General features: G+C 57.7%; 1 protein-coding gene across 5 annotated transcripts in view; it reads left to right on the top strand.

The window, feature by feature from the left end:
• The window catches only part of LOC144612381 (tudor and KH domain-containing protein-like), a 37412-nt gene extending 12917 nt beyond the window's left edge, over positions 1-24495 (top strand). For 4 of the 5 annotated variants that reach the window (XM_078431973.1, XM_078431976.1, XM_078431971.1 and 1 more), the window contains 11 exons: positions 1101-1308; positions 4156-4298; positions 4457-4820; positions 6711-6877; positions 7378-7550; positions 12484-12548; positions 14589-14740; positions 14914-15045; positions 17436-17558; positions 20387-20469; positions 21306-24495. In XM_078431973.1, coding sequence (XP_078288099.1) covers positions 1101-1308; positions 4156-4298; positions 4457-4820; positions 6711-6877; positions 7378-7550; positions 12484-12548; positions 14589-14740; positions 14914-15045; positions 17436-17558; positions 20387-20469; positions 21306-21342 — 1647 coding nt within the window. In that variant the 3' untranslated portion in view covers positions 21343-24495. The remainder of the gene's footprint in view (positions 1-1100; positions 1309-4155; positions 4299-4456; positions 4821-6710; positions 6878-7377; positions 7551-12483; positions 12549-14588; positions 14741-14913; positions 15046-17435; positions 17559-20386; positions 20470-21305) is intronic. The other variant, XM_078431972.1, reaches the window with a different exon arrangement.
• Positions 24496-25078: the final 583 nt, after the last annotated feature.

Consider the following 25078-nt stretch of genomic DNA (forward strand, 5'->3'; position numbering starts at 1 on the left):
ATACAAGGTAGTGAAAGAAATAAGACCAAGTTCCTTCTTGGGTATTACGAAATCATAAGTAGGTCAGTTTAAAAATTTAAAAAAAGCAATCTCAGCTTATTCTTATTATTTTCTTTAGCAAAGCCAACTAAAGGTCAGTTGTTTTTTTTTGTAGTATATGTTGTACTTCTCAAGGTTAGACATAGCTTCCCTCTTTCTGCTTAGCTTCGCTCAGTCTGCCTTAACCAACCTGATCTCCCGGTGGCTGAGGACTTGAACTCCCCCTCCAACTCCCAGTCTGACCTTTCTGTCCTGGGCCTCCTTCAGTGCCATAGTGAGGCCCACTGGAAATTGGAGGAACAGCACCTCATATTTCACTTGGGCATCTTGCATCCCAGCGGTATGAACATTGACTTCTCCAACTTTAGATAGTTCCTCTGTCCCTCTCTTCCCTCCCCTTCCCAGTTCTCCCACTGTCTTCCTGTCTCCACCTATATCCTTTCTTTGTCCCACCCCCTGACATCAGTCTGAAGAAGGGTCTCGACCCGAAACGTCACCCATTCCCTCTCTCCTGAGATGCTGCCTGACCCGCTGAGTTACTCCAGCATTTTGTGATACCTAAGAAATTTACAATGTGCAAGTAGAAGCAGGCATCCATTTTGTGACCTGTTTCTTTTGTAAATACTTAAACTGTCTCATTCCCTCCTTTTATCATAACATGATAACCATTAAAGTCTTCGCAAAAGACAGATTGGTCGGATACACTGCATTACAAATATCAAAGCAATTATTAGTAGAAAAATCAAACCGCAGTGCACCTTGGACCCCCAGAGACCACCTAACCAGCAGAATGGCCACAAGCTGCCCTCACCAGAAGAAGAAGCAGGCAACCATTTTGTGACCTGTTTCTTTTGCAAATACTTTAACTCTTTCACCACGACGAGTGTGAGGGAGGGTCGGAGAGAGGAGAGCACTGGGGAGGGGGGGAGGTGGGGAAGAGTGTGTATGTTAATGGATTGTTGTAACCGCCTTGGACCCTCCTCCCCCTCCTCCATTCCCTCACCCCCATTCCCCCCTCCCACTCCCCACCCTAACCCCACAACCACCACCACCCCCTGCAGCTGAGGAGGGAGACGGGAGCCTGCATTGACGTGGAGGGCGGTGAGGAGTGGGCCGAGGAGGGCGGAGCGGCCGAGAGGAGGCTGACCATCGTGGGGGCCCCCGCTCAAGTGAGCAAGGCCAGGTTGGCCATTCGCCAGCTGCTGGCCAACGGTGCCAGGGTCACCGAGGAGCTGCACGTCCCCCCTCGCGCAGCGGGGCGCATCATAGGTGACCCCCTGTGTGACCCCCTGTGTGCCCCCCCTATACCTCTCGGTCGTGCGGGGGCAGGGTTGAGAGGGGGCTTCCACAGCCTGGTGCAGGGGTGGGAGCATGGGGTGGGAGTGGGAGCGTGGGGTGGGAGCGTGGGGCGGGAGCGTGGGGCAGGAGTGGGAGCGTGGGGCGTGGGTGGGAGCGTGGGGTAGGGGTGGGAGCGTGGGGCAGGGGTGGGAGCGTGGGGCAGGGGTGGGAGCGTGGGGTAGGGGTGGGAGCGTGGGGCGGGGGGGTGGGAGCGTGGGGCAGGGGCGGGAGCGTGGGGTAGGGGTGGGAGCGTGGGGTAGGGGTGGGAGCGTGGGGCAGGGGTGGGAGCATGGGGTAGGGGTGGGGCGGGGGGGTGGGAGCATGGGGCAGGGGCGGGAGCGTGGGGTGGGAGCGTGGGGCAGGGGTGGGAGCGTGGGGCAGGGGTGGGAGCGTGGGGCAGGGGTGGGAGCGTGGGGCAGGGGCGGGAGCGTAGGGCAGGGGTGGGAGCGTGGGGCGGGAGCGTGGGGCAGGGGTGGGAGCGTGGGGCAGGGGTGGGAGCGTGGGGTGGGAGCGTGAGCGTGGGGTGGGAGCGTGGGGCAGGGGTGGGAGCGTGGGGTGGGAGAGTGGGGCAAGGGTGGGAGTGGGAGCGTGGGGTGGGAGTGTGGGGCAGGGGTGGGAGCGTGGGGTGGGAGTGGGAGCGTGGGGTGGGGGTGGGAGCGTGGGGCAGGGGTGGGAGCGTGGGGTGGGAGTGGGAGCGTGGGGTGGGAGCGTGGGGTGGGGTGGGAGCGTGGGGTGGGGGTGGGAGCGTGGGGCAGGGGTGGGAGCGTGGGGTGGGAGTGGGGCAGGGGTGGGAGCGTGGGGTGGGAGCGTGGGGCAGGGGTGGGAGCGTGGGGTAGGAGTGTGGGGCAGGGGTGGGAGCATGGGGTGGGAGCGTGGGGCAGGGGTGGGAGCGTGGGGTGGGAGCGTGGGGTAGGGGTGGGAGCGTGGGGCAGGGGTGGGAGCGTGGGGCAGGGGTGGGAGCGTGGGGTAGGGGTGGGAGCGTGGGGCAGGGGTGGGAGCGTGGGGCAGGGGTGGGAGCGTGGGGCAGGGGTGGGAGCGTGGGGCGGGAGCGTGGGGTAGGGGTGGGAGCGTGGGGCAGGGGTGGGAGCGTGGGAGCGAGGGGCAGGGGTGGGAGCGTGGGAGCGTGGGGCAGGGGTGGGAGCGTGGGGCAGGGGTGGGAGCGTGGGGTGGGTGCGTGGGGCAGGGGTGGGGTGGGAGCGTGGGGCTGGGGTAGGAGCGTGGGGCAGGGGTGGGAGTGTGGGGTGGGAGCGTGGGGCAGGGGTGGGAGCGTGGGGCAGGGGTGGGAGCGTGGGGCAGGGGTGGGAGCGTGGGGCAGGGGTGGGAGTGGGAGCGTGGGGCAGGGGTGGGAGCGTGGGGTGGGAGTGGGAGCGTGGGGTGGGGGTGGGAGCGTGGGGCAGGGGTGGGAGCGTGGGGTGGGAGTGGGAGCGTGGGGTGGGGTGGGAGCGTGGGGTGGGGTGGGAGCGTGGGGCAGGGGTGGGAGCGTGGGGTGGGAGTGGGGCAGGGGTGGGAGCGTGGGGTGGGAGCGTGGGGCAGGGGTGGGAGCGTGGGGTAGGAGTGTGGGGCAGGGGTGGGAGCATGGGGTGGGAGCGTGGGGCAGGGGTGGGAGCGTGGGGTGGTAGCGTGGGGTGGGAGCATGGGGCAGGGGTGGGAGCGTGGGGTAGGGGTGGGAGCGTGGGGCAGGGGTGGGAGCGTGGGGCAGGGGTGGGAGCGTGGGGCAGGATTGGGAGCGTGGGGCAGGGGTGGGAGCGTGGGGCAGGGGTGGGAGCGTGGGGTGGGAGCGTGGGGTAGGGGTGGGAGCGTGGGGCAGGGGTGGGAGCGTGGGAGCGTGGGGCAGGGGTGGGAGCGTGGGGCAGGGGTTGGAGCGTGGGGCAGGGGTGGGAGCGTGGGGCAGGGGTGGGAGCGTGGGGCAGGGGTGGGAGCGTGGGGTGGGAGCGTAGAGTGGGAGCGTGGGGCAGGGGTGGGGTGGGAGTGTGGGGCAGGGGTAGGAGCGTGGGGCAGGGGTGGGAGTGTGGGGTGGGAGCGTGGGGCAGGGGTGGGGTGGGAGCGTGGGGCTGGGGTGGGGGCGGGAGCGTGGGGCAGGGGTGGGAGCGTTGGGTGGGAGCGTGGGGTAGGGGTGGGAGCGTGGGGTGGGAGCGTGGGGCAGGGGTGGGAGCGTGGGGTGGGAGCGTGGGGCTGGGGTGGGAGCGTGGGGCTGGTGTGGGAGCGTGGGGTAGGGGTGGGAGCGTGGGGTAGGGGTGGGAGCGTGGGGCAGGGGTGGGTGGTCAGAGTGGCATCTCCAATGGCAGGTCATAGAGGAGAGTCGATCTGTGCCGTGTATCGGGCCAGATGGGGGGGGGGGGGAGTAGAAGGTTGAGGTAGGGGAGTCAACGACTCTCCCCTGGCCTGGTGCAGTGGGGGATGGCCGGGGGTCAGGGGTGTCTCCAGTGGTCCTGGGTGGACTGTGACAGCGTTGTTACTTCCACAGGTCATGGAGGAGAGTCGATCTGTGCCATGTGTTGGGCTGGATGGGGGGGGTGTTGGGAGGCTGGTGCAGGGGGGGGGAGCTGGTGCGAGGGGTTGGGGGGGGAGGCTGGTGCAGGGGGAGGGGGGCTGGTGCGAGGGGTGGGGGGGAAGGCTGGTGCGGGGGGGGGAGCTGGTGCGAGGGGTGGGGGGGAGCTGGTGCGAGGGGTGGGGGGAGGGGGGCTGGTGCGAGGGGTGGGGGGGGGCTGGTGCAGGGGGAGGGGGAGGGGGGTCTTTAGCGGCCCTGTGCAGCCTGTGACGGTGTTGTTCCCACCGCAGGTCATGGAGGAGAGTCGGTCCGTGCCATGTGCCGGGCCACGGGCGCGCGGATCGTGTGTGAGAAGCCGCCCGGGGACGGGTCGGTGGGACTCGGGCGTGTGGTCAGTATCAGCGGCACCAGGCTGGAGGTGGCATCTGCCAAGGTGAGCAGTGTGAGCTCCCCACCCCCTCGCCACTGCTCCTGATCCGGCCCCTCCCCCCCCCCCACTGCTCCTGATCCGGCCCCTCCCCCACTGTTCCTGATTTCCTCCCCCCGCTGCTCCTGACCCAGTGTCTGCTTCCCCCCCCCCCCCCCCCCCAGGCCCTGGTCATGGAGAAGATGAAGGAGGAGGAGATGTTCCGGCAGCAGGTGGCCTCCTCAGCCGCCGGCAGGAGACACCGCAAGCACCCGGCCGGCCGACGTATGGAGGAGGAGATGCCGTCAACAGCACCGGCACTGGTCCCGGCACTGGCACCGGCACTGGTCCCGGCACTGGCACCGGCACTGGCGGCGGCCCCGGCCCCGGCCCCAGGCACACTCCAGCGTGGAGAGTGGACGCCCGGACACACCGAGGGGGAGGAGAAGGGGCCGGAGCGCAGGACGGAGCCCACCCTCAGCGTGGGAGGCGGAGAGCCCACGGACGGCGGGGAGCGAATCGCCAACCAGCAGCACGCCAAGTTTGAAAGTGAGAACCTGTGCCTTGCTGTTGCCCAGAGGGACAGTGGATGCTTTGCCCCTTGCCCCTGTGACGGGGTGGGGGGGGCAGGAGGGTGTTGTTCAGTGGCTGCTTTGCCCCTTGCCCCTGTGGCGGGGGGGTGGAGGGGGGGCAGTAGGGTGTTGTTCAGTGGCTGCCTTGCCCCTGTGGTGGGGGGGGCAGGTGTGTGTTGTTCAGTGGCTGCTCTGCCCCTTGCCCCTGTGGCGGGGGGGGGGGGAGGGCAGGAGGGTGTTGTTCAGTGGCTGCTCTGCCCCTTGCCCCTGTGGCGGGGGGGGGGAAGGCAGGAGGGTGTTGTTCAGTGGCTGCTCTGCCCCTTGCCCCTGTGGCGGGGGGGGGTGGGGGGGGCAGGAGGGTGTTGTTCAGTTTAGTTTATTGTCACGTGTACCGAGGTACAATGAAAAGCTTTCATTTGATGCAGGTACTATAACAACATTGAACAGATACTGGACGGGTGCATGGGTGGGATAGGTTTTGTGGAATGCGGGCAGGTGGGACGAGCGAAGATGGGGCATCTCGGTTGGCGTGGGGGAGTTTGGGCTGAAGGGGCTGTCTCCTTGTTGTGTCGCTTGGATTATCTAACTCTACGGTTAAAAACGTTGCATGCTATCCAGTTGAATCAAATCCAATTCTGAATGAATAAACTAAAACCATCAGTTACTGCAAAGTGAAAAATGCTGGAGTGTAGAAAATAGTACGACAGTGATGGAGACTTGCAGTGGTGCAGCAGGTAGAACCACTACCTCACCGCTGCATAGACCCCAGGGTAGAGTCTGAACACCGGTGCTGCTTGTGTGGAGTTTGCATGTTCTCCCTGTGACCGCGTGGGTTTCCTCTGGGTTCCCTGGTTTCCGCACAATGCAAACACATGCGGGTTTGTAGTTTTATTGGGCCCCTGTAAATTACTCCCCAGTGTTTAGAGGGTGGATTAGAAAATGGGATAACATGGAACTTGTGTGAACGGGTGACCGATGTTTGGCGTGGAGTTGGTGACCTGAAGGTATAGGGAAAAAACTGCAGATGCTGGTTTAAATCGAAGGTACACACAAAATGCTGGAGTAACTCAGCAAGTCGGGCAGCATCTCGGGAGAGAAGGAATGGGTGACGTTTCGGGTCAAGACCGTTCTTCAGGGGGGGCGGAACAAAGATAGAATGTAGTCGGACTCAGTAAGACTAGTGGGAGGACTGGGAAGGGGGAGGGGATAGAGAGGGAAAGCAAGGCCTATCTGAAGTTAGAAGCTTCATGTGGGCTGAAGGGCCTGTTTTTATACTGTAACTCCAACAGTAGGGTTTCAATTGCAGAGAAAAAGTGTAATATCTGCAATGGGGTAGGTTGGAAGATGGGGATGGCACCCAGGCAGCTGGGACGCATTGATTTAGAGATGCAGCATTGAAACGGGCCATTCAGGCCCAGCGAGTCTCTGCTGACCAACAATCACCCTGACCCTAGCTCTATGTTAACCCACACATACGTCCTATACACGAGGGGCAGTTTACAGAAGCCAATTAACCAACAAACCTGTACATATGTGGGATGTGGGAGGAAACCGGAGCACCCGAAGAACACTCACGCGGTCCCGGGGAGAAGGTGCAGGCAGCACCCGAGGTCAGGATCCAACCCGGGTGTCTGGTGCTGTGAGGCAGCGGCACTAACCGCTGCACCACGGTGCCGAGACCTGATGTGGTGTGCGGTTGAACCGTGTCCAGGCCAGCGGACTCCCATCCGCCCGCTCCCGGCCCGTGGTGGGTGGTAACGAGATGTCCCTTGCTGTCCCCCGTCAGTGCGACGTTTCACCCCGTCCCTTCTCTCCCACACACGTTCCCAGTCTGGATTGTAATGTTTATTTCCTCCCTTCTCCACAGTTCCCAGTCCTGACTTCAGTTTCCTTGCAGACGAACACCTGGAAGTTTACGTCTCAGCTTCGGAAAACCCCGGCCACTTCTGGATCCAGATCCTGGGCTCCAGGTGTCTGCAGCTGGACAACCTGTGCTCCGAGATGTCCCACTACTACAGCAGCTCCAGCACGGCGGTGAGTGGGGGCAGTGAGGGGCAGTGAGGGGCAGCTCACCACCGGGGGGAGGGGCAGCTCTCCACCGGGTTGGGAGTGAGGAGTGGGTGGTGGGGAGTGAGGTGTGAATGGAGTGGGTGGTGTGGGGAGTCTGGTCGCTGCGATGGAGTGGGCCACAGCCACCACTCTGCAGTTTCTTGCAGTGCTGGGCGGAGCGGTGAAGCAGGCTGCTGGCAGGGTGTTGGAGAGGAGGTGTAGGAAGCATAGAAACATAGACAGTCGGTGCAGGAGGAGGCCATTCGGTCAACAGACAATAGGCGCAGGAGGAGGCCAGCACCGCCGTTCAATACGATCATGGCTGATCATCTAAAATCAGTACCCCCGTTCCGTCTTTTTCTCCATGTCCCTTGATCCCTTTAGCCCGAAGAGCTAAATCTACCCCCACTGTTGAAAGCAGTAATCAGAGCTCCCCCCCTCTTGCCTGGCAGTCGGGATCGGACTCACACTCCAACTCTCCACAGGCCGAGGCGTTTGTACCAAAGGTGGGCGACATCGTGGCGGCCCCCTTCCAGAACGATGGCTTCTGGTACCGAGCCTGTGTGCTGGGCTTCCTGGACAGCGGCAATGCTGACCTCTACTACGTGGATTACGGAGACAACGGAGAGGCAACGCTGGGGAACGTACAGGTCCTCAGGTCAGTTTGGTTCTGCCCCCTCCCACTCACACCCCCCCCCCAACACTCACCCCCCCCCCCCACTCACACCCTCCCCCACCACTCACACCCCCCCACTCACACCCCCTCCACTCACACACCCCACCACTCACTCACACCCCCCTCCACTCACACCCCCCCACTCACACCCCCACCACTCACACCCCCCCCACTCACACCCCCCACCACTCTCACACCCCCCCCACTCACACCCCCCCACTCACACCCCCCCCACTCACACCCCCCCACTCACCCCCCCCCACTCACATCCCCCACTCACTCACACCCCCCACCACTCACACCCCCCCCCACTCACCCCCCCACTCACACCCCCCCACTCACACCCCCCCCCACTCACCCCCCCCCCCACTCACACCCCCCCCACTCACACACCCCCACCACTCACACCCCCCCCCACTCACACCCCCCACCACTCACACCCCCCCCACTCACACCCCCCCCACTCACACACCCCCCCCACTCACACCCCCCACTCACTCACACCCCCACCACTCACACCCCCCCCCACTCACACCCCCCCCCACTCACACCCCCCACTCACACCCCCCCCACTCACACCCCCCACCACTCACACCCCCCACCACTCACACCCCCCACTCACACCCCCACTCACACCCCCCACCACTCACTCACACCCTCACCTGGATGTGAATCACACAAAGCAAAGACACATAGTGCTGGAGTAACTCAGCGGATCAGGCAGCATCTCTGAATAACATGGATAGGTGACACCGATGATAGACACATAGTGCTGGAGTAACTCAGCGGATCAGGCAGCATCTCTGAATAACATGGAGGGGTGACATCGAAGATAGACACATAGTGCTGGAGTAACTCAGCGGATCAGGGAACATCTCAGGACAACATGGATAGGTGACACCGAAGATAGACAGTGCGGTGGTACAGCGGTAGAGTCACTGCCTTGCAGCGCCAGAGACCCGGGTTGGATCCTGACCATGGGTGCTGTCTGTAAAGAGTTTGTACGTTCTCCCTGTGACCGTGAGGGTTTTTCCCTGGGTGCTCTGTTTTCCTCCAACACTCCAAATCCATACAGGTTTGTAGATGAATTGTCTTGGTATCATGTAAATTGTTCCTAACGTGTGCAGGGATAGCTGGTCGACGTGGACTCGGAGGGCTGAAGGGCCTGTTTCCACACTGTATCTCTAAACTAATTTAAACTAAACAATGAGCTGCCAACGCTGGAATCCTGAGCAAAATACAAGGTGCTGGAGGAACTCAGCGGGTCAGGCAGCATCTGTGAAGGGAATGAACAGATGGTATTTTGGGTCGGGACCTTTCTTCAGACTGATGAAAACTGCTTCATTAATTTGATTTATTCTGTGCTCACGTTCTGCAATCATGTTGTATGTTTCAGTCAAAGATCTCATTTGTTCAGCAGTGTGTACTGTAATCACTTTGCTCATATCTTACCTTAAAATCCACTGCCGCTACAACATCCTGAATGGGGGAGAGTACTTGTACATTGAAGAGGGTGCAAAGGCCTCTTTCATCCATTCTCCAGGATGTCTCGTGTGCTCCACCTGGACTCGCACCTATTTCTTCCCTCTCCCTCTCCTTCCACCTACTTCCTTTCTTCTAGCTTCACAATTCACAACTCTTTTCATCTCTGGCCTTTATCCAACCATCTGCACATCAACCTCTTTATCTCTGTATATCACTGTCCACATCTCTCGTTTCCCTGTCTCCTGACTAGTCTGAAGAAGGGTCTCGACCCGAAACATCACCCATTCCTTCTCTCCAGAGATGCTGCCTGTCCCGCTGAGTTACGCCAGCACTTTGTGTCTATCTTCGGTTTAAGTCAGCATCTGCAGTTCCTTCCTACACACATCTCCCCTCATCCGTATCCACCTATCACTCAAAAGGACACTGTGCTGGAGTATCTGAGTGGGTCAGGCAACATCTCCAGAGGTACTTCCTGACCCTCTAAGTGATAGGTGGATATAAGACATGGGAGCAGAATTTGGCCATTCCCCATCGAGTCTGCTCTGCCAGTTGATCATGGCTGATCTATTTTTCCCTCTCGACTCCATTCTCCCTTCTTCCTTTGACCTTTGGTGCCCTTACTAATCAAGAACCTATCAGTCTCTGCATTAATAAAACCCAATGTCTTTTCTTCCACAGCCCTCTGCGGCAATTAATTCCACCCACACTGCTTGACCCGTTGAGTTCCTCCAGCACTTTGTTTTATTGCTCAGGATTCTGACATCTGCAGTCTCTCGCGTCACCGCATTCCCACCCTTCTCCTGCTCCGCATCCTCTCTACACCGTCTTCCCTCTGTCTCCGTGCGGGTGAGCGCATGTGTGCGCACGCCTGTGTGTGTGCGTGCGTTTGTGTGTGTTTGTGTGTGTGCCTGTGTTTGTAGGCATGTGTGCGCGTCTGTTTGTAGACATGTGCGCGCGCACGCGTGTGTGTGCATTTGTGTGTGTGTGCCTGTGTTTGTAGGCATGTGTGCGCGCGCGTGTGTGTGTGCATTTGTGTGTGTGTGCCTGTGTTTGTAGGCATGTGTGCGGTGTGTGATTGTGGGTGTATATATTCAGTCTTTGTCCATAAGTTCTTTATTAGCAGATCACTAGTAGTACAGCTGCTGGCTACTGTTACCCCCAGCTCTCACAATAGTCTGGAGACTAGCTGGCCAGTCCTAGGATAACGCAGTACAAAACCCGATCTGGATTATGGACCGGATGTGCAACAGTAAAACCAGACATGGATCTATATCCTCCTCCTTAAACATAACCCCCAAACTAGATAGGACCATATAAAGCCTCTACAATACAAAAAACTACGGCTTACCGACATCCTAATATAAGGGATGAAAACAGCAACCACGACAAACGCTAGGCAGAGGAGGATACAAATTGTGTAAGATAAAACAACAGGCACATTGTTCATCTTTAAGGTGACCATGGGATCTTTGTGTTTAATTAACTGGTCTCGGACAGAGTGTGTATTGAGCCGAACTGCATCCACCGAAGGCATATTCTCTGGAAAGTTTACAGTGTCACTCTCAGATAAGTCGTGTGAAGACTCCGAGTGAAGCAAATGTACAGCTTGTTTTGTCTCAATCTTGCTGGAACGCGATCTGAAGCTCTTCCAGAAATGATTTATTCCTTTGCAACCATGATAAATCTGTCCTGTTTGGCTACATGAGAGCTACCACAATCAGTGCAATCGTTAACAAATCTAATGCCAGATCTATCAGGCTGGGCTTGTGTCACTTTGAACGGTCGACGTGCCTTTCTGATATACCGTCCTGTCGAGTCAGTGCTGAAAGCAGACTTGAGGCACGGCACTCAAAGTCTTTGTCATGAATCCGACAGGCGCTGATCGCTTTAGCTAGAGTCAGATCGCGATCACGCAGAAGGTCCCTTCTCAATTTGTCATTTAGCGATGCCACACACAAGCCTGTCTCTAGTGAGTTAATCACAGAGGTCACCAATTCTGCAACTCGACGCGGCGTGTTTCAAAGTTTATACAGGCTTCAACTGGCTCACCCGGTTTCTGGGCACATGCAGAGAATTTGTGCCGTTCCATGATAAGGTTAGTCTGTGGATCGCACAGCTGCCGAAATGTATTCTTAAGGCACACAGGGTCTTGAATTGTCTCGGCAGGTGTGATAACTACACCAGCCACATCCAGCACAGCCTCACCATAAACAAACAGTTTCTTCCGACAAATTGCTTCCAAACCTGCTAGATTGAGGAGAATGGATGCTTGTACACGGGGAGTCTTGTCGTGGTGTGCAGCAGCCATGAATACATCGTAATACTCCTTGAAACTGCACCAACGTTCACCGATGTTGCCGTCAAGGACAAGTAGATCAGGCTTCTGAAAAGATTCAGCCATAGTTAGAGGTGTTAAAAGTCTTGAGCAAACAAATGGTGGTGATTCAAAAGTTAATTTCCGCCACTTCTGACACCATGTTTGTTGGTGTATTATATTCAGTCACAAGTCTTTGTACATAGGTTCTTTATTAGCAGATCACTAGCAGTACAGGTGCTGGCTACTGTTACCCCCAGCTCCCACGATAGTCTGGAGACTAGTAGGCCAGTCCTAGGATAAAGCAGGACAAAACCCGATCTGGATTATGGACCGGATGTGCAACAGTAAAACCAGACATGAATCTACAGTGTGAGTGTATTTGTGTGCGTGTGTACGTGCGCGTCTGTGTGCAGTGTGTATATTTGTGTGCAGGTGCACATGCATGTGTGCGTATATGTTTGTGTACAGTGTGTGTGTATGTGTGTGTGCACGCATGTTTATGTGGGGTATGAGTTTATACACATGCATGTGTGCGGCGTGTGTATTCGTGTGTGCGGTGTGTTTCTTCGTGTGCATGTGCGCATGTATTTGTGTGCGGTGTGTATTCATGTGTTTGTGGTGTGTGTATTCATGTGTGTGTGCGCATGTGTTTGTGTGGTGTGTGTGTATTCATGTGTTTGTGGTGTGTGTATTCATGTGTGTGCGCATGTGTTTGTGTGGTGTGTGTGTATTCATGTGCGTGTGCATGTGTGCGCATGTGTTTGTGGTGTGTGTGTATTCGTGTGCATGTGTTTGTGGTGTGTATTCGTGTGTGTGTGCATGTTCACGTGTGTGCATGTGTATATTCGTGTGCGTGTGCACATTCACGTGTGCGCATGTGTGGTGTGTATTCGTGTGTGTGTGTGCATGTTCACGTGTGCGCGTGTGTGTGGTGTGTATATTCGTGTGTGCGTGTGCACATTCGTGTGTGCGCATGTGTGGTGTGTATTCGTGTGTGCGTGTGTATGTTCACGTGTGCGCGCGTGTGTGGTGTGTGTGTGCACATGCGTTCGTGTCTCTGCCTCACTCCCCTGTGTCCCCAGCCTCCTCATGGTGTTTGTGTTTTGTCTCCAGGAGTGATTTCCTGAGTCTGCCTTTTCAGGCCGTCGAGTGCAGTCTCGATGGAATTCGGCCCGTCGGTGAGTGACTAGCCCATCTGTCCAATATAGTATTGTGTAGTTCTGGTCACCCCATTGCAGGAAGGATGTGGAGAGAGAGAGCAGAGGAGGTTTACCAGAATGCTGCCTGGATTAGACGGCTTTAGCAACAAGGAGAGATTGGGCAAAAGATAGACATGAAAAGCTGGAGGAACTCAACCGGTCAGACAGCACCTCTGGAGGAAAGGAATAGGTGACATTTTGGGTCGAGAACTTTCATCAGTCTGAAGAATGGTGTCGACACGAAACGTCCCCTGTTCCTTTTCTCCAGAGGTGCTGTCTGACCCGCGGAGTTACTCCAGCTTTTTGTGTCTCTCTTCGGTTTAAACCAGCATCTGCTGTTCCTTCCTACACAGAGGTTGGGCAAAGTTGGAATGTTTTCTCTGGAATGTTGGAGGGTGAGAGGAGACCTGAAGGAAGTGTATAAAAGTGAGAGGTGTAGATCGGGTAGACAGTCAGAACCTTTTAGCCAGGGTGGACATTTCAAAGACCAGAGGTCATAGCTTTAAGATGAGGGGCAAAGTTTAAAGGATACATGTGGGACAGGTTTTTTTTTTTTTTTTGTTACACAGAGGGTGGTGGGTGCCTGGAATGTGTTGCCAGGGGTGGTGGTGGAGGAGGCAGACCTGATAGGGGTTTTTAAGAGCATTTTAGATAGGCACATGGGTATGCAGGGAATGGGGGGATGTGAATCATGTGCAGGCACAGGAGAGCTGTTCAACTTGGTGTCATGTTCAGCACGGACATTGTGGGCTGAAGGGCCTGTTCCTGTGCTCTTCTATGCTCCTCTGCACCTCTGTTTGACTCTTACGACTGGGGAAACTGGTGCAGGAGGTGTTTTGGCTGAGACTGAGTGAGTTTTGTCCACCCCCACATGTGGTTGGTCAATAGCCACATTTTCCCATCTCCGCCCCTTTCCGCCTTCCGCAAGGACCGTTCCCTCCGCAACTCCCTGGTCAACTCATCCCTTCCCGTCCAAACCACCCCCTCCCCAGGTACCTCCCCCTGCAACCGCAGAAGATGCAACACCTGTCGCTGTACCTCCTCCCACGGGTCTGCCCAGGGACCCCGACAGTCCTTTCAGGTGAGGCAGAGGTTCACTTGCACCTCCTCCAACCTCATCTACTCTATCCGCCGTTCAAGATGTGGGCTCTTATACATCGGCGAGACCAAACGCCGACTGGGTGATCGTTTCGCTGAACACCTTCGCTCAGCCCCCATGAACCAACCTGGTCTCCTGGTTGCTGAAGACTTGAATTCTCCGTCCCATTCCTACACAGACCTTTCTGTCCTCGGTCTCCTCCACTGTCAGAGTGAGGCTAAACGCAAATTGGAGGAACAGCATCTCATATTTCGCTTGGGCAGCTCACAGACCAGTGGTGTGAATATTGATTTCTCTCACTTTAGGTAGCCCCGGCATTCCCTCTCTATCTCTCTCTCCCCCTCTCTCTCTCCCTCTCTATCTCTCTCTCCCCCCTCCTCTCTCTCCCTCTCCCCCCCCTCTCTCTCCCCCTCTCTCTCCCCCTCTATCTCCCCCCCTCTCTCTCCCCTCTCTCCCCCTCTCTCTCTCCCCCTCTCTCTCCCCCTCTCTCTCCCCCCCCTCTCTCTCCCCCCCTCTCTCCCCCCTCTCTCTCCCCCTCTCTCTCCCCCTCTCTCTCCCCCCTCTCTCTCTCCCCTATCTCTCCCCCTCTATCTCCCCCCCTCTCTCTCCCCTCTCCTCCCCCTCTCTCCCGCTCCCACCCAATTCGCACTAGCTTCCCATTTTCACCCTACAAACAGCTTACAATGGCCTGTTTCCTTTATCATCGTTACTTTTTTGCACATCTTTCATTCATTGTTCTTTACATCTCCACATCACCGTCTATATCTCTCGTTTCCCTTATCCCTAACCAGTCCGTAAGAAGGGTCTTGACCTGAAGCGTCACCCATTCCTTCTCTCCAGAGACGCTGCCTGACCCGCTGAGTTACTCCAGCTTTCTGTGTCTGTCTTCTGAATGAGGAAGGCCTGTTGTGTTGTTCCAGGGGAGAGGTGGTCGGAGGAAGCCATGAACTGCTTTGAGGGTCTCGCCCACTGTGCGGAGTGGAAGGTGCTGCTGGCTCGGATCTGCAGCTACCTGCAGAGTGAAGGGGTGACCAGACCACGGGTGCAACTGTTTGACCGCAGCCAGGGCAAGGTAGGATTAGTGGGCAGCACGGGTAACGGTAGCTTCGTTTATCATCATCATGTATGCCGAGGTACAGTGTCGGGGGGTGGTGGCGTGGGTGGTGGCGTGGGTGGTGTCGGGAGGATCTGGTCCATGGTGTGCTGACGGGCTCTGTGTCTCGTGCCCCCCTCCCCGGTGCACAGAGTGTGGATATCGGTGAGGAGCTGGTGCAGCTGGGACACGCCGTGCGGTGCCCACGGGGAGATGGAGCCACGGCGGCAGACGGAGCCGACACCCTCGGCACGGTGGCACCAACAAGCCTGCAGACCCTGCTGGTAACGTCCGCACAGAGTCCGGTCCCACACACGGGGCCCGATCCCACGCACAGTCCCATCCCACACAGTCCCATCCCACACGCACACAGTCCCGTCCCACACAGTCCCGTCCCACACAGTCCCGTCCCACAAGCGCACAGTCCCGTCCCACACTGTCCCGTCCCACACAGTCCCGTCCCACACAGTCCCATCCCACACAGTCCCGTCCCACACGCGCACAGTCCCGTCCCACACAGTCCCGTCCCACACTGTCCCGTCCCACACAGTCCCATCCCACACAGTCCCATCCCACACAGTCCCGTCCCACACGCGCACAGTCCCGTCCCACACAGTCCCGTCCCACACAGTCCCGTCCCACACAGTCCCGTCCTACACTGTCCCGTCCCATACAGTCCCGTCCCATACAGTCCCGTCCCACACAGTCCCGTCCCACACGCGCACAGTCCCGTCCCACACAGTCCCGTCCCACACAGTCCCGTCCCACACGCGCACAGTCCCGTCCCACACAGTCCCGTCCCACACAGTCCCGTCCTACACTGTCCCGTCCCACACAGTCCCGTCCACACTGTCCCGTCCCACACGCATGCTGTCCCGTCCCACACAGTCCCGTCCCACACAGTCCCGTCCCACACGCACCCTGTCCCGTCCCACACTGTCCCGTCCCACACAGTCCCGTCCCACACGCACGCTGTCCCGTCCCACACTCTCCCGTCCCACACAGTCCCGTCCACACTGTCCCGTCCCACACGCACGCTGTCCCGTCCCACACTGTCCCGTCCCACACTGTCCCGTCCCACACGCACGCTGTCCCGTCCCACACTGTCCCGTCCCACACAGTCCCGTCCCACACAGTCCCGTCCCACACAGTCCCGTCCCACACAGTCCCGTCCCACACAGTCCCGTCCCACACAGTCCCGTCCCACACAGTCCCGTCCCACACGCACGCTGTCCCGTCCCACACAGTCCCGTCCCACACAGTCCCGTCCCACACTGTCCCGTCCCACACGCACGCTGTCCCGTCCCACAGTCCCATCCCACACAGTCCCGTCCCACACTGTCCCGTCCCACACAGTCCCGTCCCACACTGTCCCGTCCCACACTGTCCCGTCCCACACAGTCCCGTCCCACACAGTCCCGTCCCACACTGTCCCGTCCCACACGCACGCTGTCCCGTCCCACACAGTCCCGTCCCACACTGTCCCGTCCCACACAGTCCCGTCCCACACAGTCCCGTCCTACACTGTCCCGTCCCACACGCACGCTGTCCCGTCCCACACTGTCCCGACCCACACGCACGCTGTCCCATCCCACACAGTCCCGTCCCACACAGTCCCGTCCCACACAGTCCCGTCCCACACTGTCCCGTCCCACACTGTCCCGCCCCACACAGTCCCGTCCCACACTGTCCCGTCCCACACGCACGCTGTCCCGTCCCACACAGTCCCGTCCCACACTGTCCCGTCCCACACAGTCCCGTCCCACACAGTCCCGTCCCACACTGTCCCGTCCCACACGCACGCTGTCCCGTCCCACACAGTCCCGTCCCACACTGTCCCGTCCCACACAGTCCCGTCCCACACAGTCCCGTCCTACACTGTCCCGTCCCACACGCACGCTGTCCCGTCCCACACAGTCCCGTCCTACACTGTCCCGTCCCACACGCACGCTGTCCCGTCCCACACAGTCCCATCCCACACAGTCCCGTCCCACACAGTCCTGTCCCACACAGTCCCATCCCACACAGTCCCGTCCCACACAGTCCTGTCCCACACAGTCCCATCCCACACAGTCCCGTCCCACACAGTCCTGTCCCACACAGTCCCGTCCCACACAGTCCCGTCCCACACAGTCCCTCCCACACAGTCCCGTCCCACACAGTCCCGTCCCACACAGTCCCGTCCCACACGCACGCTGTCCCGTCCCACACAGTCCCATCCAACACCCACTATCCCATCCCACGCGCAGGCTCCGGTCCCACACGCGGGTCTGGTTCCACATGTGGGGGGCATGGTATCCACCCTCCAATGGGATCATGGGGACCCTGGGGGGTTCTCTCCCCCCCCCCCCATTGCATGCATTAGGACGGTGGGAAGTGGGGGGGCATGGGTTGTGGCCTCATTCTCCTCCCATGTCTTGTGGTGTTTTAAATCTAATTTCTCACCCTTGGAATATTTTCGAAATCTGTTTGGAGACTTTGCAAAGTGTTTCAGCGTTGGGAGTGGGGTGATGGAGGTGGGGGAGCATGGGTGATTGCGGCTCCCAGCTGGGACACTGAGCCACATGCTGGCGCGGTGGAGGGCGTTGGTGTCGGGGGGTGGTGGCGTGGGTGGTGGTCCATGGTGTGCTGACGGGCTCTGTGTCTCGTGCCCCCCTCCCCGGTCGGTACACAGAGTGTGGATATCGGTGAGGAGCTGGGACACGCCGTGCGGTGCCCACGGGGAGATGGAGCCACGGCGGCAGACGGAGCCGACACCCTCGGCACGGTGGCACCAACAAGCCTGCAGACCCTGCTGGTAACGTCCGCGCAGAGTCCGGTCGCACGCACGGGGCACGGTCCCAGGCATACAGTCCCATCCCACACACAGTCCCATCCCATACACACAGTTCCATCACATGCACACAGTCCCATCCCACGCACACAGTCCCGTCCCACGCACGAGGCCTGATCCCACACGCACACAGTCCCATCCCACGCACACAGTCCCGTCCCACGCACGAGGCCTGATCCCACACGCACACAGTCCCATCCCACGCACACAGTCCCATCCCATGTGCACAGTCCCGTCGCACACGCACACACTCCCGTCCCACGCACACAGTCCCATCCCATACACACAGTTCCATCACATGCACACAGTCCCATCCCACGCACACAGTCCCGTCCCACGCAAGAGGCCTGATCCCACACGCACACAGTCCCATCCCACGCACACAGTCCCATCCCACGCACACAGTCCCATCCCACGCACACAGTCCCGTCGCACACGCACACACTCCCGTCCCACGCACACAGTCCCATCCCACACGCACACACTCCCGTCCCACGCACACACAGTCCCATCCCACACGCACACAGTCCCGTCCCACGCACACAGTCCCATCCCACACGCACACACTCCCGTCCCACGCACACACAGTCCCATCCCACACGCACACAGTCCCATCCCACACACACAGTCCCATCCCACGCACACACAGTCCCATCCCACGCGCACAGTCCCGTGCCACATGGACACAGTCCCGTCCCACGCACGAGGCCTGATCCCACACGCACACAGTCCCATCCCACGCGCACAGTCCCGTCGCACACGCACACACTCCCGTCCCACGCACACAGTCCCATCCCACACACACACACAGTCCCATCCCATGCACACACAGTCCCATCCCACACACACACAGTCCCATACCCCACGCACAGTCCCATCCCCCACACACTGTCCCATCCCACGCACACACTCCCGTCCCACTCACACACACAGTCCGGTTCCACATGCGGGGGCCAGTGTATCCACCCTCCACTCCTCCCCCCCCCCCCATTGCATGCGATAGGACGGTGGGAAGTGGGGGAGCACGGGTTGGGTGTTGGGCAGCCTGTGATCTTGCCGTGTTGAATGTTGGTCGCTCATAATGGCGCAGTGGGTAGAGCTACTACCTTACAGCACCAGAGGCCCAGGTTCAATCCTGACCTGTGGTGCTGTCATTCTGTGTGTAGAGTTTGCACGTTCTCTCCGTGACTGCGTGGGTTTCCTCCAGGTGCTCCAGTTTCCTTCCACATGCTAAACACGTGCCTGTGCGGGTTTGTAGGTTAATCGGCCCTCTGTAAATCCCCCCCTAGTGTGAGGGGGAGTGGATGCAAAAGTGGGATAACATGAAACTAGTGTGAATAGTTGATCGCCGGCCGGTCAGCGTGGGCTCAGTGGGCCGAAGACCCTATTTCCACATTGTATCTCTAAATTAAAATAGCACTAGGACGGTACAGCCCATCGAGTCCACACCGACCATCGGTCATTCACTCAGACTAGTTCTATGTTCACTACAGCCCACCAAGTCCACACCGACCATCGGTCATTCACTCAGACTAGTTCTATGTTCACTACAGCCCACCGAGTCCACACCGACCATCGGTCATTCACAGACTAGTTCTATGTTCACTACAGCCCACCAAATCCACACCGACCATCGGTCATTCACAGACTAGTTCTATGTTCACTACAGCCCACCGAGTCCACACCGACCATCGGTCATTCACTCAGATTAGTTCGATGTTCGCTAGAACCCACCGAGTCCACACCGACCATCGGTCATTCACTCAGACTAGTTCGATGTTCGCTAGAACCCACCGAGTCCACACCGACCATCGGTCATTCACTCAGACTAGTTCTATGTTATCCCACTTTCTCATCCACTCCCTGCACATTTCGGGTAATTTACAGAACCCGATTATCCTACAGACCTGCACGTCTTTTGGACGTGGGAGCAAACCGGAGCAGCTGAAGGATATCCAGAAATGTAGAACAAAAGTGAGCTGGTCAGGCTGCATTTGGGGTATTGTGAGCACATGTGGGCCTCATATCTGAAGAAGGATGTGCTGGCTCTGGAGAGGGTTCCGCGGATGATCCCAGGAATGAGTGAGTGGGTTAGCATAGGATGAGCATTTGATGGCACTGGGCCTGTACTCGCTGGAGTGGAGAAGGTTGAAGAGGGACCTGATTGAAACTTACAGAATAATGAAAGGCCTGGATAGAGTGGATGGGGACCAGAGGACATAGCCTCAGAATTAAATGATGCTCTTTTAGAAAGGAGGTGATGAGGAATTTCATTAGTCTGAGGGTAGTTAATCTGTGGAACTCATTGCCACAGAGAGCTTTGGAGGCCAATTCAGTGGATACTTTTAAGGCAGAGATAGACAAGTTCATGATTAGAGTGGATGTCATGGGTTATGGGAAGGCAGGAAAATGGGATGAGAAGGCAGAGATCAGCCATGATTGAATGGCGGAGTTGACTTGATGGGCCGAATGGCCTAATTCTACTCCTACTCCGAGAACTTGTGATCTCAATTATCTTGAGGGCCCCTTACAGAACCAAAGGCCACCGCTCCCCTGGAGTTCAGGAGGAAGAGTGGTGGGTGGGAGAGGGTGAGGAGCCACATGTCTGCCTTTGGACAGGTTTATAACGGGGGGGGGTAGAACGGGAGAGCGAGGGGCCCGGTGAAGGGGAAGGTAGACACACAGAGTGCTGGAGTAACTCAGCGGGTCAGGCAGCATCTGTGGAGAACGTGGATAGGTGACGTTTCGGGTCGATGCTCTGCTCCCCACTGACCGCGCTGTGTTTGGTTTAGAGTGATGTGATCGGGGCCGCGGATGGAAGCGCCTTTTCCGAAGCGACTGCAGGAACCGCCCGGATCTCGGCAGAGTCACGCAGGTACGCCGTAAGATGCCAATCCACCGCCTGGCAAACGCTCGGCAACGCCACGACTCATTCCCTGCGTAACCGACTGCAAGGGGTGGGAGACAGCAGGCGGGGGTCTGTCCGGGTGAGGATGGGCAGGGGGGTCAGGCAAGGCTCAGAGATATACTCGGGTCAGTCAGGGATCAGCTGGGGACAGGCGGGAGGGGGGTGGGCATGAGTCAGGGAGGGGGTCAGGCACGGGTCAGCTGGGGACAGGCGGGAGGGGGGTGGGCATGAGTCAGGGAGGGGACCAGGCACGGGTCAGCTGGGGACAGGCGGGTGGGGGGTGAGCAAGAGGCAGGGAGGGAGTCAGGCACGGGTCAGATGGGGACAGGCGGGAGGGGGGTGGGCATGGGCGAGGGGTCTGGGGATGGGTCAGTCACGGGTCAGCTGGGGGCAGTTCGGACTGATGGGACCGGTGGGGTGGGGATGGGCAAGGGGCCAGTGGAGTGCAAGGGGCAGTGAGGGGATCAGGCACGGGTCAGCTGGGGGCAGGTGGACCGGCGGGCTGACCATGGGCGAGGGGTCAGTCAGGGATCAGATGGGGGCAGGCGGGACTGACGGGACCGGTGGGGATGGGCCAGGGGAGTGCAAGGGGCAGTGAGGGGGTCAGGCACGGTTCAGATGGGGGCAGGCGGGACTGACGGGACCGGTGGGGTGGGGATGGGCAAGGGGCCATGGGAGTGCAAGGGGCAGTGAGGGGGTCAAGCAGGGGCCCGCCACAGCGCGGTGCTCGACCTACCTGGGTGTGGCTCTGGTCAGCGGTCAGTGCTCCCCTCTGACACGTCCCCCTCCCATCTTCCCCACAGGAGTGACCCGGAGTGCCACGGTGACCCGGAGCTGTGAGCCAGGAGCGTGCCTGACAGAGCGGAGAGGAGCAGAGCGGGTTCACAGTTACTCTTCTAAATAGTTGTTTGAGAAGCCTTAACCCTGGCTGCCCCTTGCAGGTGTGGAAGGGCGAGGAGCCCCTCCCCCACAGGGTCAGGGTCAGCACTGGGGGGGGGGGGGTCAGAGTCAGCACTGGGGGGGGGGGAGTTGAGCTGTGCTCACAGTAACACCTTCCCCCAGACAAGGAATTGCCAGGCCACTCTTGGTTGATAAAAAAAACCCTGGGAATTGTTTGCATTCATAGTACAACACGGAACAGGCCCTTCGGCCCACGATGTCAGTGCCGTACATGACACCCAGTTAAACTAATCTCTGTCTGCACGTGGTCCATGTCCCTCCATTCCCTGCATATCCATGTGCCCATCCAAACACCACGATCACATCTGTATCTGCCACCACCCCTGGCACTGTGTTTCAGGTCCCCACCACCCTCTGTGTTAATGTAAAACAACTTGCCCCACACATCTCCTTTAAACATTGTCCCTTTCACCTTAACCCAGGGCCTCTAGTCTTTTTGACATTTCCAGCCTGGGGGAAAGGTTCTGTCCTATCTACGCCTCTCGTAACGTTTCGTACTTCTGTCACGTCTCCCTTAAGTCTTTGTATTCCAGAGAAAAGGTCATAACTGATCGGAGTAGAATGAGGCCATTCGGCCCATCAAGTCTACTCCGCCATTCAATCATGGCTGATCTATCTCTCCCTCCTAACCCCATTCTCCTGCCTTCTCCCCATAACCCCTGACAACCGTACTAATCAAGTATCTACCTCTGCCTTATTAATAACCACTGCTGGCCTCCACAGCCTTCTGTGGCAAACAATTCCACAGATTCACCACCCTCTGACTAAAGAAATGCCTCCTAATCTCCTTCCTAAAAGAACGTCCTTTAATTCTGAGGCTGTGACCTCTAGACCTACACTCTCCCATGAGTTGAAACATCTTCTCCACATCCACTCTATCCAAGCCTTTCACTATTCTGTATGTTTACCATCTTGGTTTGTCCAACCTCTCCTTCAGAGCTAATACCCTCTAATCCAGGCAGCAATCTGGTAAGGAGACATACGTAGACAGCATCTCTGGAGATCATAGATAGGTTGGGATCCTTCTTCAGACTCTCAAAAGGTGGAGCAGTGATAGAGGGTCTCACAGAACTCCCATTGGAGACAGGAGGAGAACTTCTTCAAAGTAGTTAGGAAGGAACTGCAGATGCTGGTTTAAACCGAAGATAGACACAAAACGCTAGAGTAACTCAGCGGGTCAGGCAGCATCTGTTGAGAGAAAGAATGGGTGACGTTTCACGGAGTGCTGAAGTAATTCAGCGGGACAGGCAGCATCTCTGGACAGAAGGAATGGGTGACGTTTTGGGTTAAAGGGTCTCAACCAGAAACATCACCTATTCATTTTCCAGAGATGCTGCCTGTCCAGCTGAGTTACTCCAACATTTTGTGTCTATCGTCTTCAATGTCGGCACACCTTGAGATTTTGCAGTGGAGCAGTAAAATATAGATACGTGAAACTTCTCTCCCTGTCTGACAGCCTTTTGTCTCTTTCTCACCTGCCTTTGTTAACTTACTCCACGCATCTGCCAATCACCTCCCTCACCTGTATCCACCTATCACTTGTCACTACCAGCCGACCCTCCCCTCCCCACAAGCCACCACGATGTCTGAAGAAGGGTCCCAACCCGAAACGTCACCTATCCATGTTCTCCACAGATGCTGCCTGACCCGCTGAGTTACTCCAGCACTCTGTGAAACGTCACCTATCCATGTTCTCCAGAGATGCTGCCTGACCCGCTGAGTTACTCCAGCACTCTGTGAAACATCACCTATCCATGTTCTCCACAGATGTTGCCTGACCCGCTAACTTACTCCAGCACTCTGTGTCATCTTCCGGTAAACCTCTTAGAGCCATAGTGATACAGTGTGGAAACAGGCCCTTCGGCCCAACTTGCCCACACCGACCAACATGTCCCATCTACACTAGCCCCACCTGCCTGTGTTTGGTCCATTACATCCAAACCTGACCTCTCCATGTACCTGTCTAGTTGTTTCTTAAACATTGCAACAGTCCCTGCCTCAACTACCTCCTCTGGCAGCTCATTCCATACACCCACCACCCTTAGTGTGAAAAAGTTACCCCTCAGATTCCTATTAAATCGTTTCCCCTTCACCTTAAACCAATGTCTTCATGTCCTCGATTCCCCTTCTCTGGGCAAGAGACTCTGTGCATCTACTCGATCTATTCCTCTCATGATTTTGTACACCTCTGTAAGATCACCCCTCAACTCCTGTGCTCCAAGGAATAGAGACCCAGCCTGCTCAACCTCTCCCTATAGCCCAAACCTACTAGTCCTGGCAACATCCTCGTAAATCTTCTCTTACCCATTCGAGCTTGACAGCATCTTTCCTATAACACAGTGCCAGAAAAGCGCGGGGTTCCCGCAGTGGGTCGGACGCCTGGTGTATTTTTTCATTAAAGAGCGACACATAGAGTGCTGGAGTAACTCAGCGGGTCAGGCAGCATCTGTGGAGAACATGGATAGGTGACGTTTCGGGTCAGGAATGAAAAAGGGTCCCAACCCAAAATGTCACCTATCCATATTCTCCACAGATGCTGCCTGACCCGCTGAGTTACTCCAGCACTCTGTGAAACGTCACCTATCCATGTTCTCCACAGATGCTGCCTGACCCGCTGAGTTACTCCAGCACTCTGTGAAACGTCACCTATCCATGTTCTCCACAGATGCTGCCTGACCCGCTGAGTTACTCCAGCACTCTGTGTCTATATTATAGAAACATAGAAAATAGGTGCAGGAGTAGGCCATTCGGCTCTTCGAGCCTGCACCGCCATTCAATATGATCATGGCTGATCATCCAACTCAGTATCCTGTACCTGCCTTCTCTCCATACCCCCTGATCCCTTTAGCCACAAGGGCCACATCTAACTCCCTCTTAAATATAGCCAATGAACAGTGCATCTTTACCTTTGGTGTAAACCAGCATCTGCGGTTCTTTGTTTGTCCGCCCTGTTTCACCGTCACTTGGTGCAGTGTTTTCTGACGTTTTACCGACTGTGCAGCAGAGAGACTGAGGGCAATAAAGGTTAGTTGAGTTCCCAAAGAGTCTTCTCCGGTTTCGTGTCTTTGGTGTTGAGGGTGATTCCCGCTGCGCTTGGTTACAGTGGTGAGGTTGTCGCTTGAAGTGGGGATGAATGGTAATCCCTGGCACAGCGTTAGAGATGCTGCCTGACAGCGCTCACAGCGCCAGAGACCCGGGTTCGATCCTCCCTATGTCTGTACGTCCACGTGGGTTTTCTCGGATCTCCAGTTTCTTGGTATAAATGTAAATTGTCCAGTGTTAATGTGCGGGGATCGTCGGTCGCTGCGGACACGGTGGACCGAAGGGCCTGTTTCCGCGCTGTATCTCTAAACCTCATCTCTATCACATCGTGGGCTCTGTGTCTGTACACATCCCAGTCCCACCCTACACTGCCCCCCACCCCCCGGAGACAGGACAGTCGAGGAGGGAGCCACGGACGCGAGGAGAGGGACTGGGGTCTTACTTCCAGCGCCGCCAAGGTCGGCCGTGGGACACAGGGGAGAGAGGCGTCGGCTCGGGTTTAACCCAGACTTGTCTCTGGCAATGTAACACTTGGTCTCTGGAGACCAGACTTGCCCCAGACGGCGGCGTTTAC

The sequence above is a fragment of the Rhinoraja longicauda genome, chromosome 44 (assembly GCF_053455715.1).
Source record: "Rhinoraja longicauda isolate Sanriku21f chromosome 44, sRhiLon1.1, whole genome shotgun sequence".
Classification (NCBI taxonomy): Eukaryota; Metazoa; Chordata; class Chondrichthyes; order Rajiformes; family Arhynchobatidae; genus Rhinoraja; species Rhinoraja longicauda.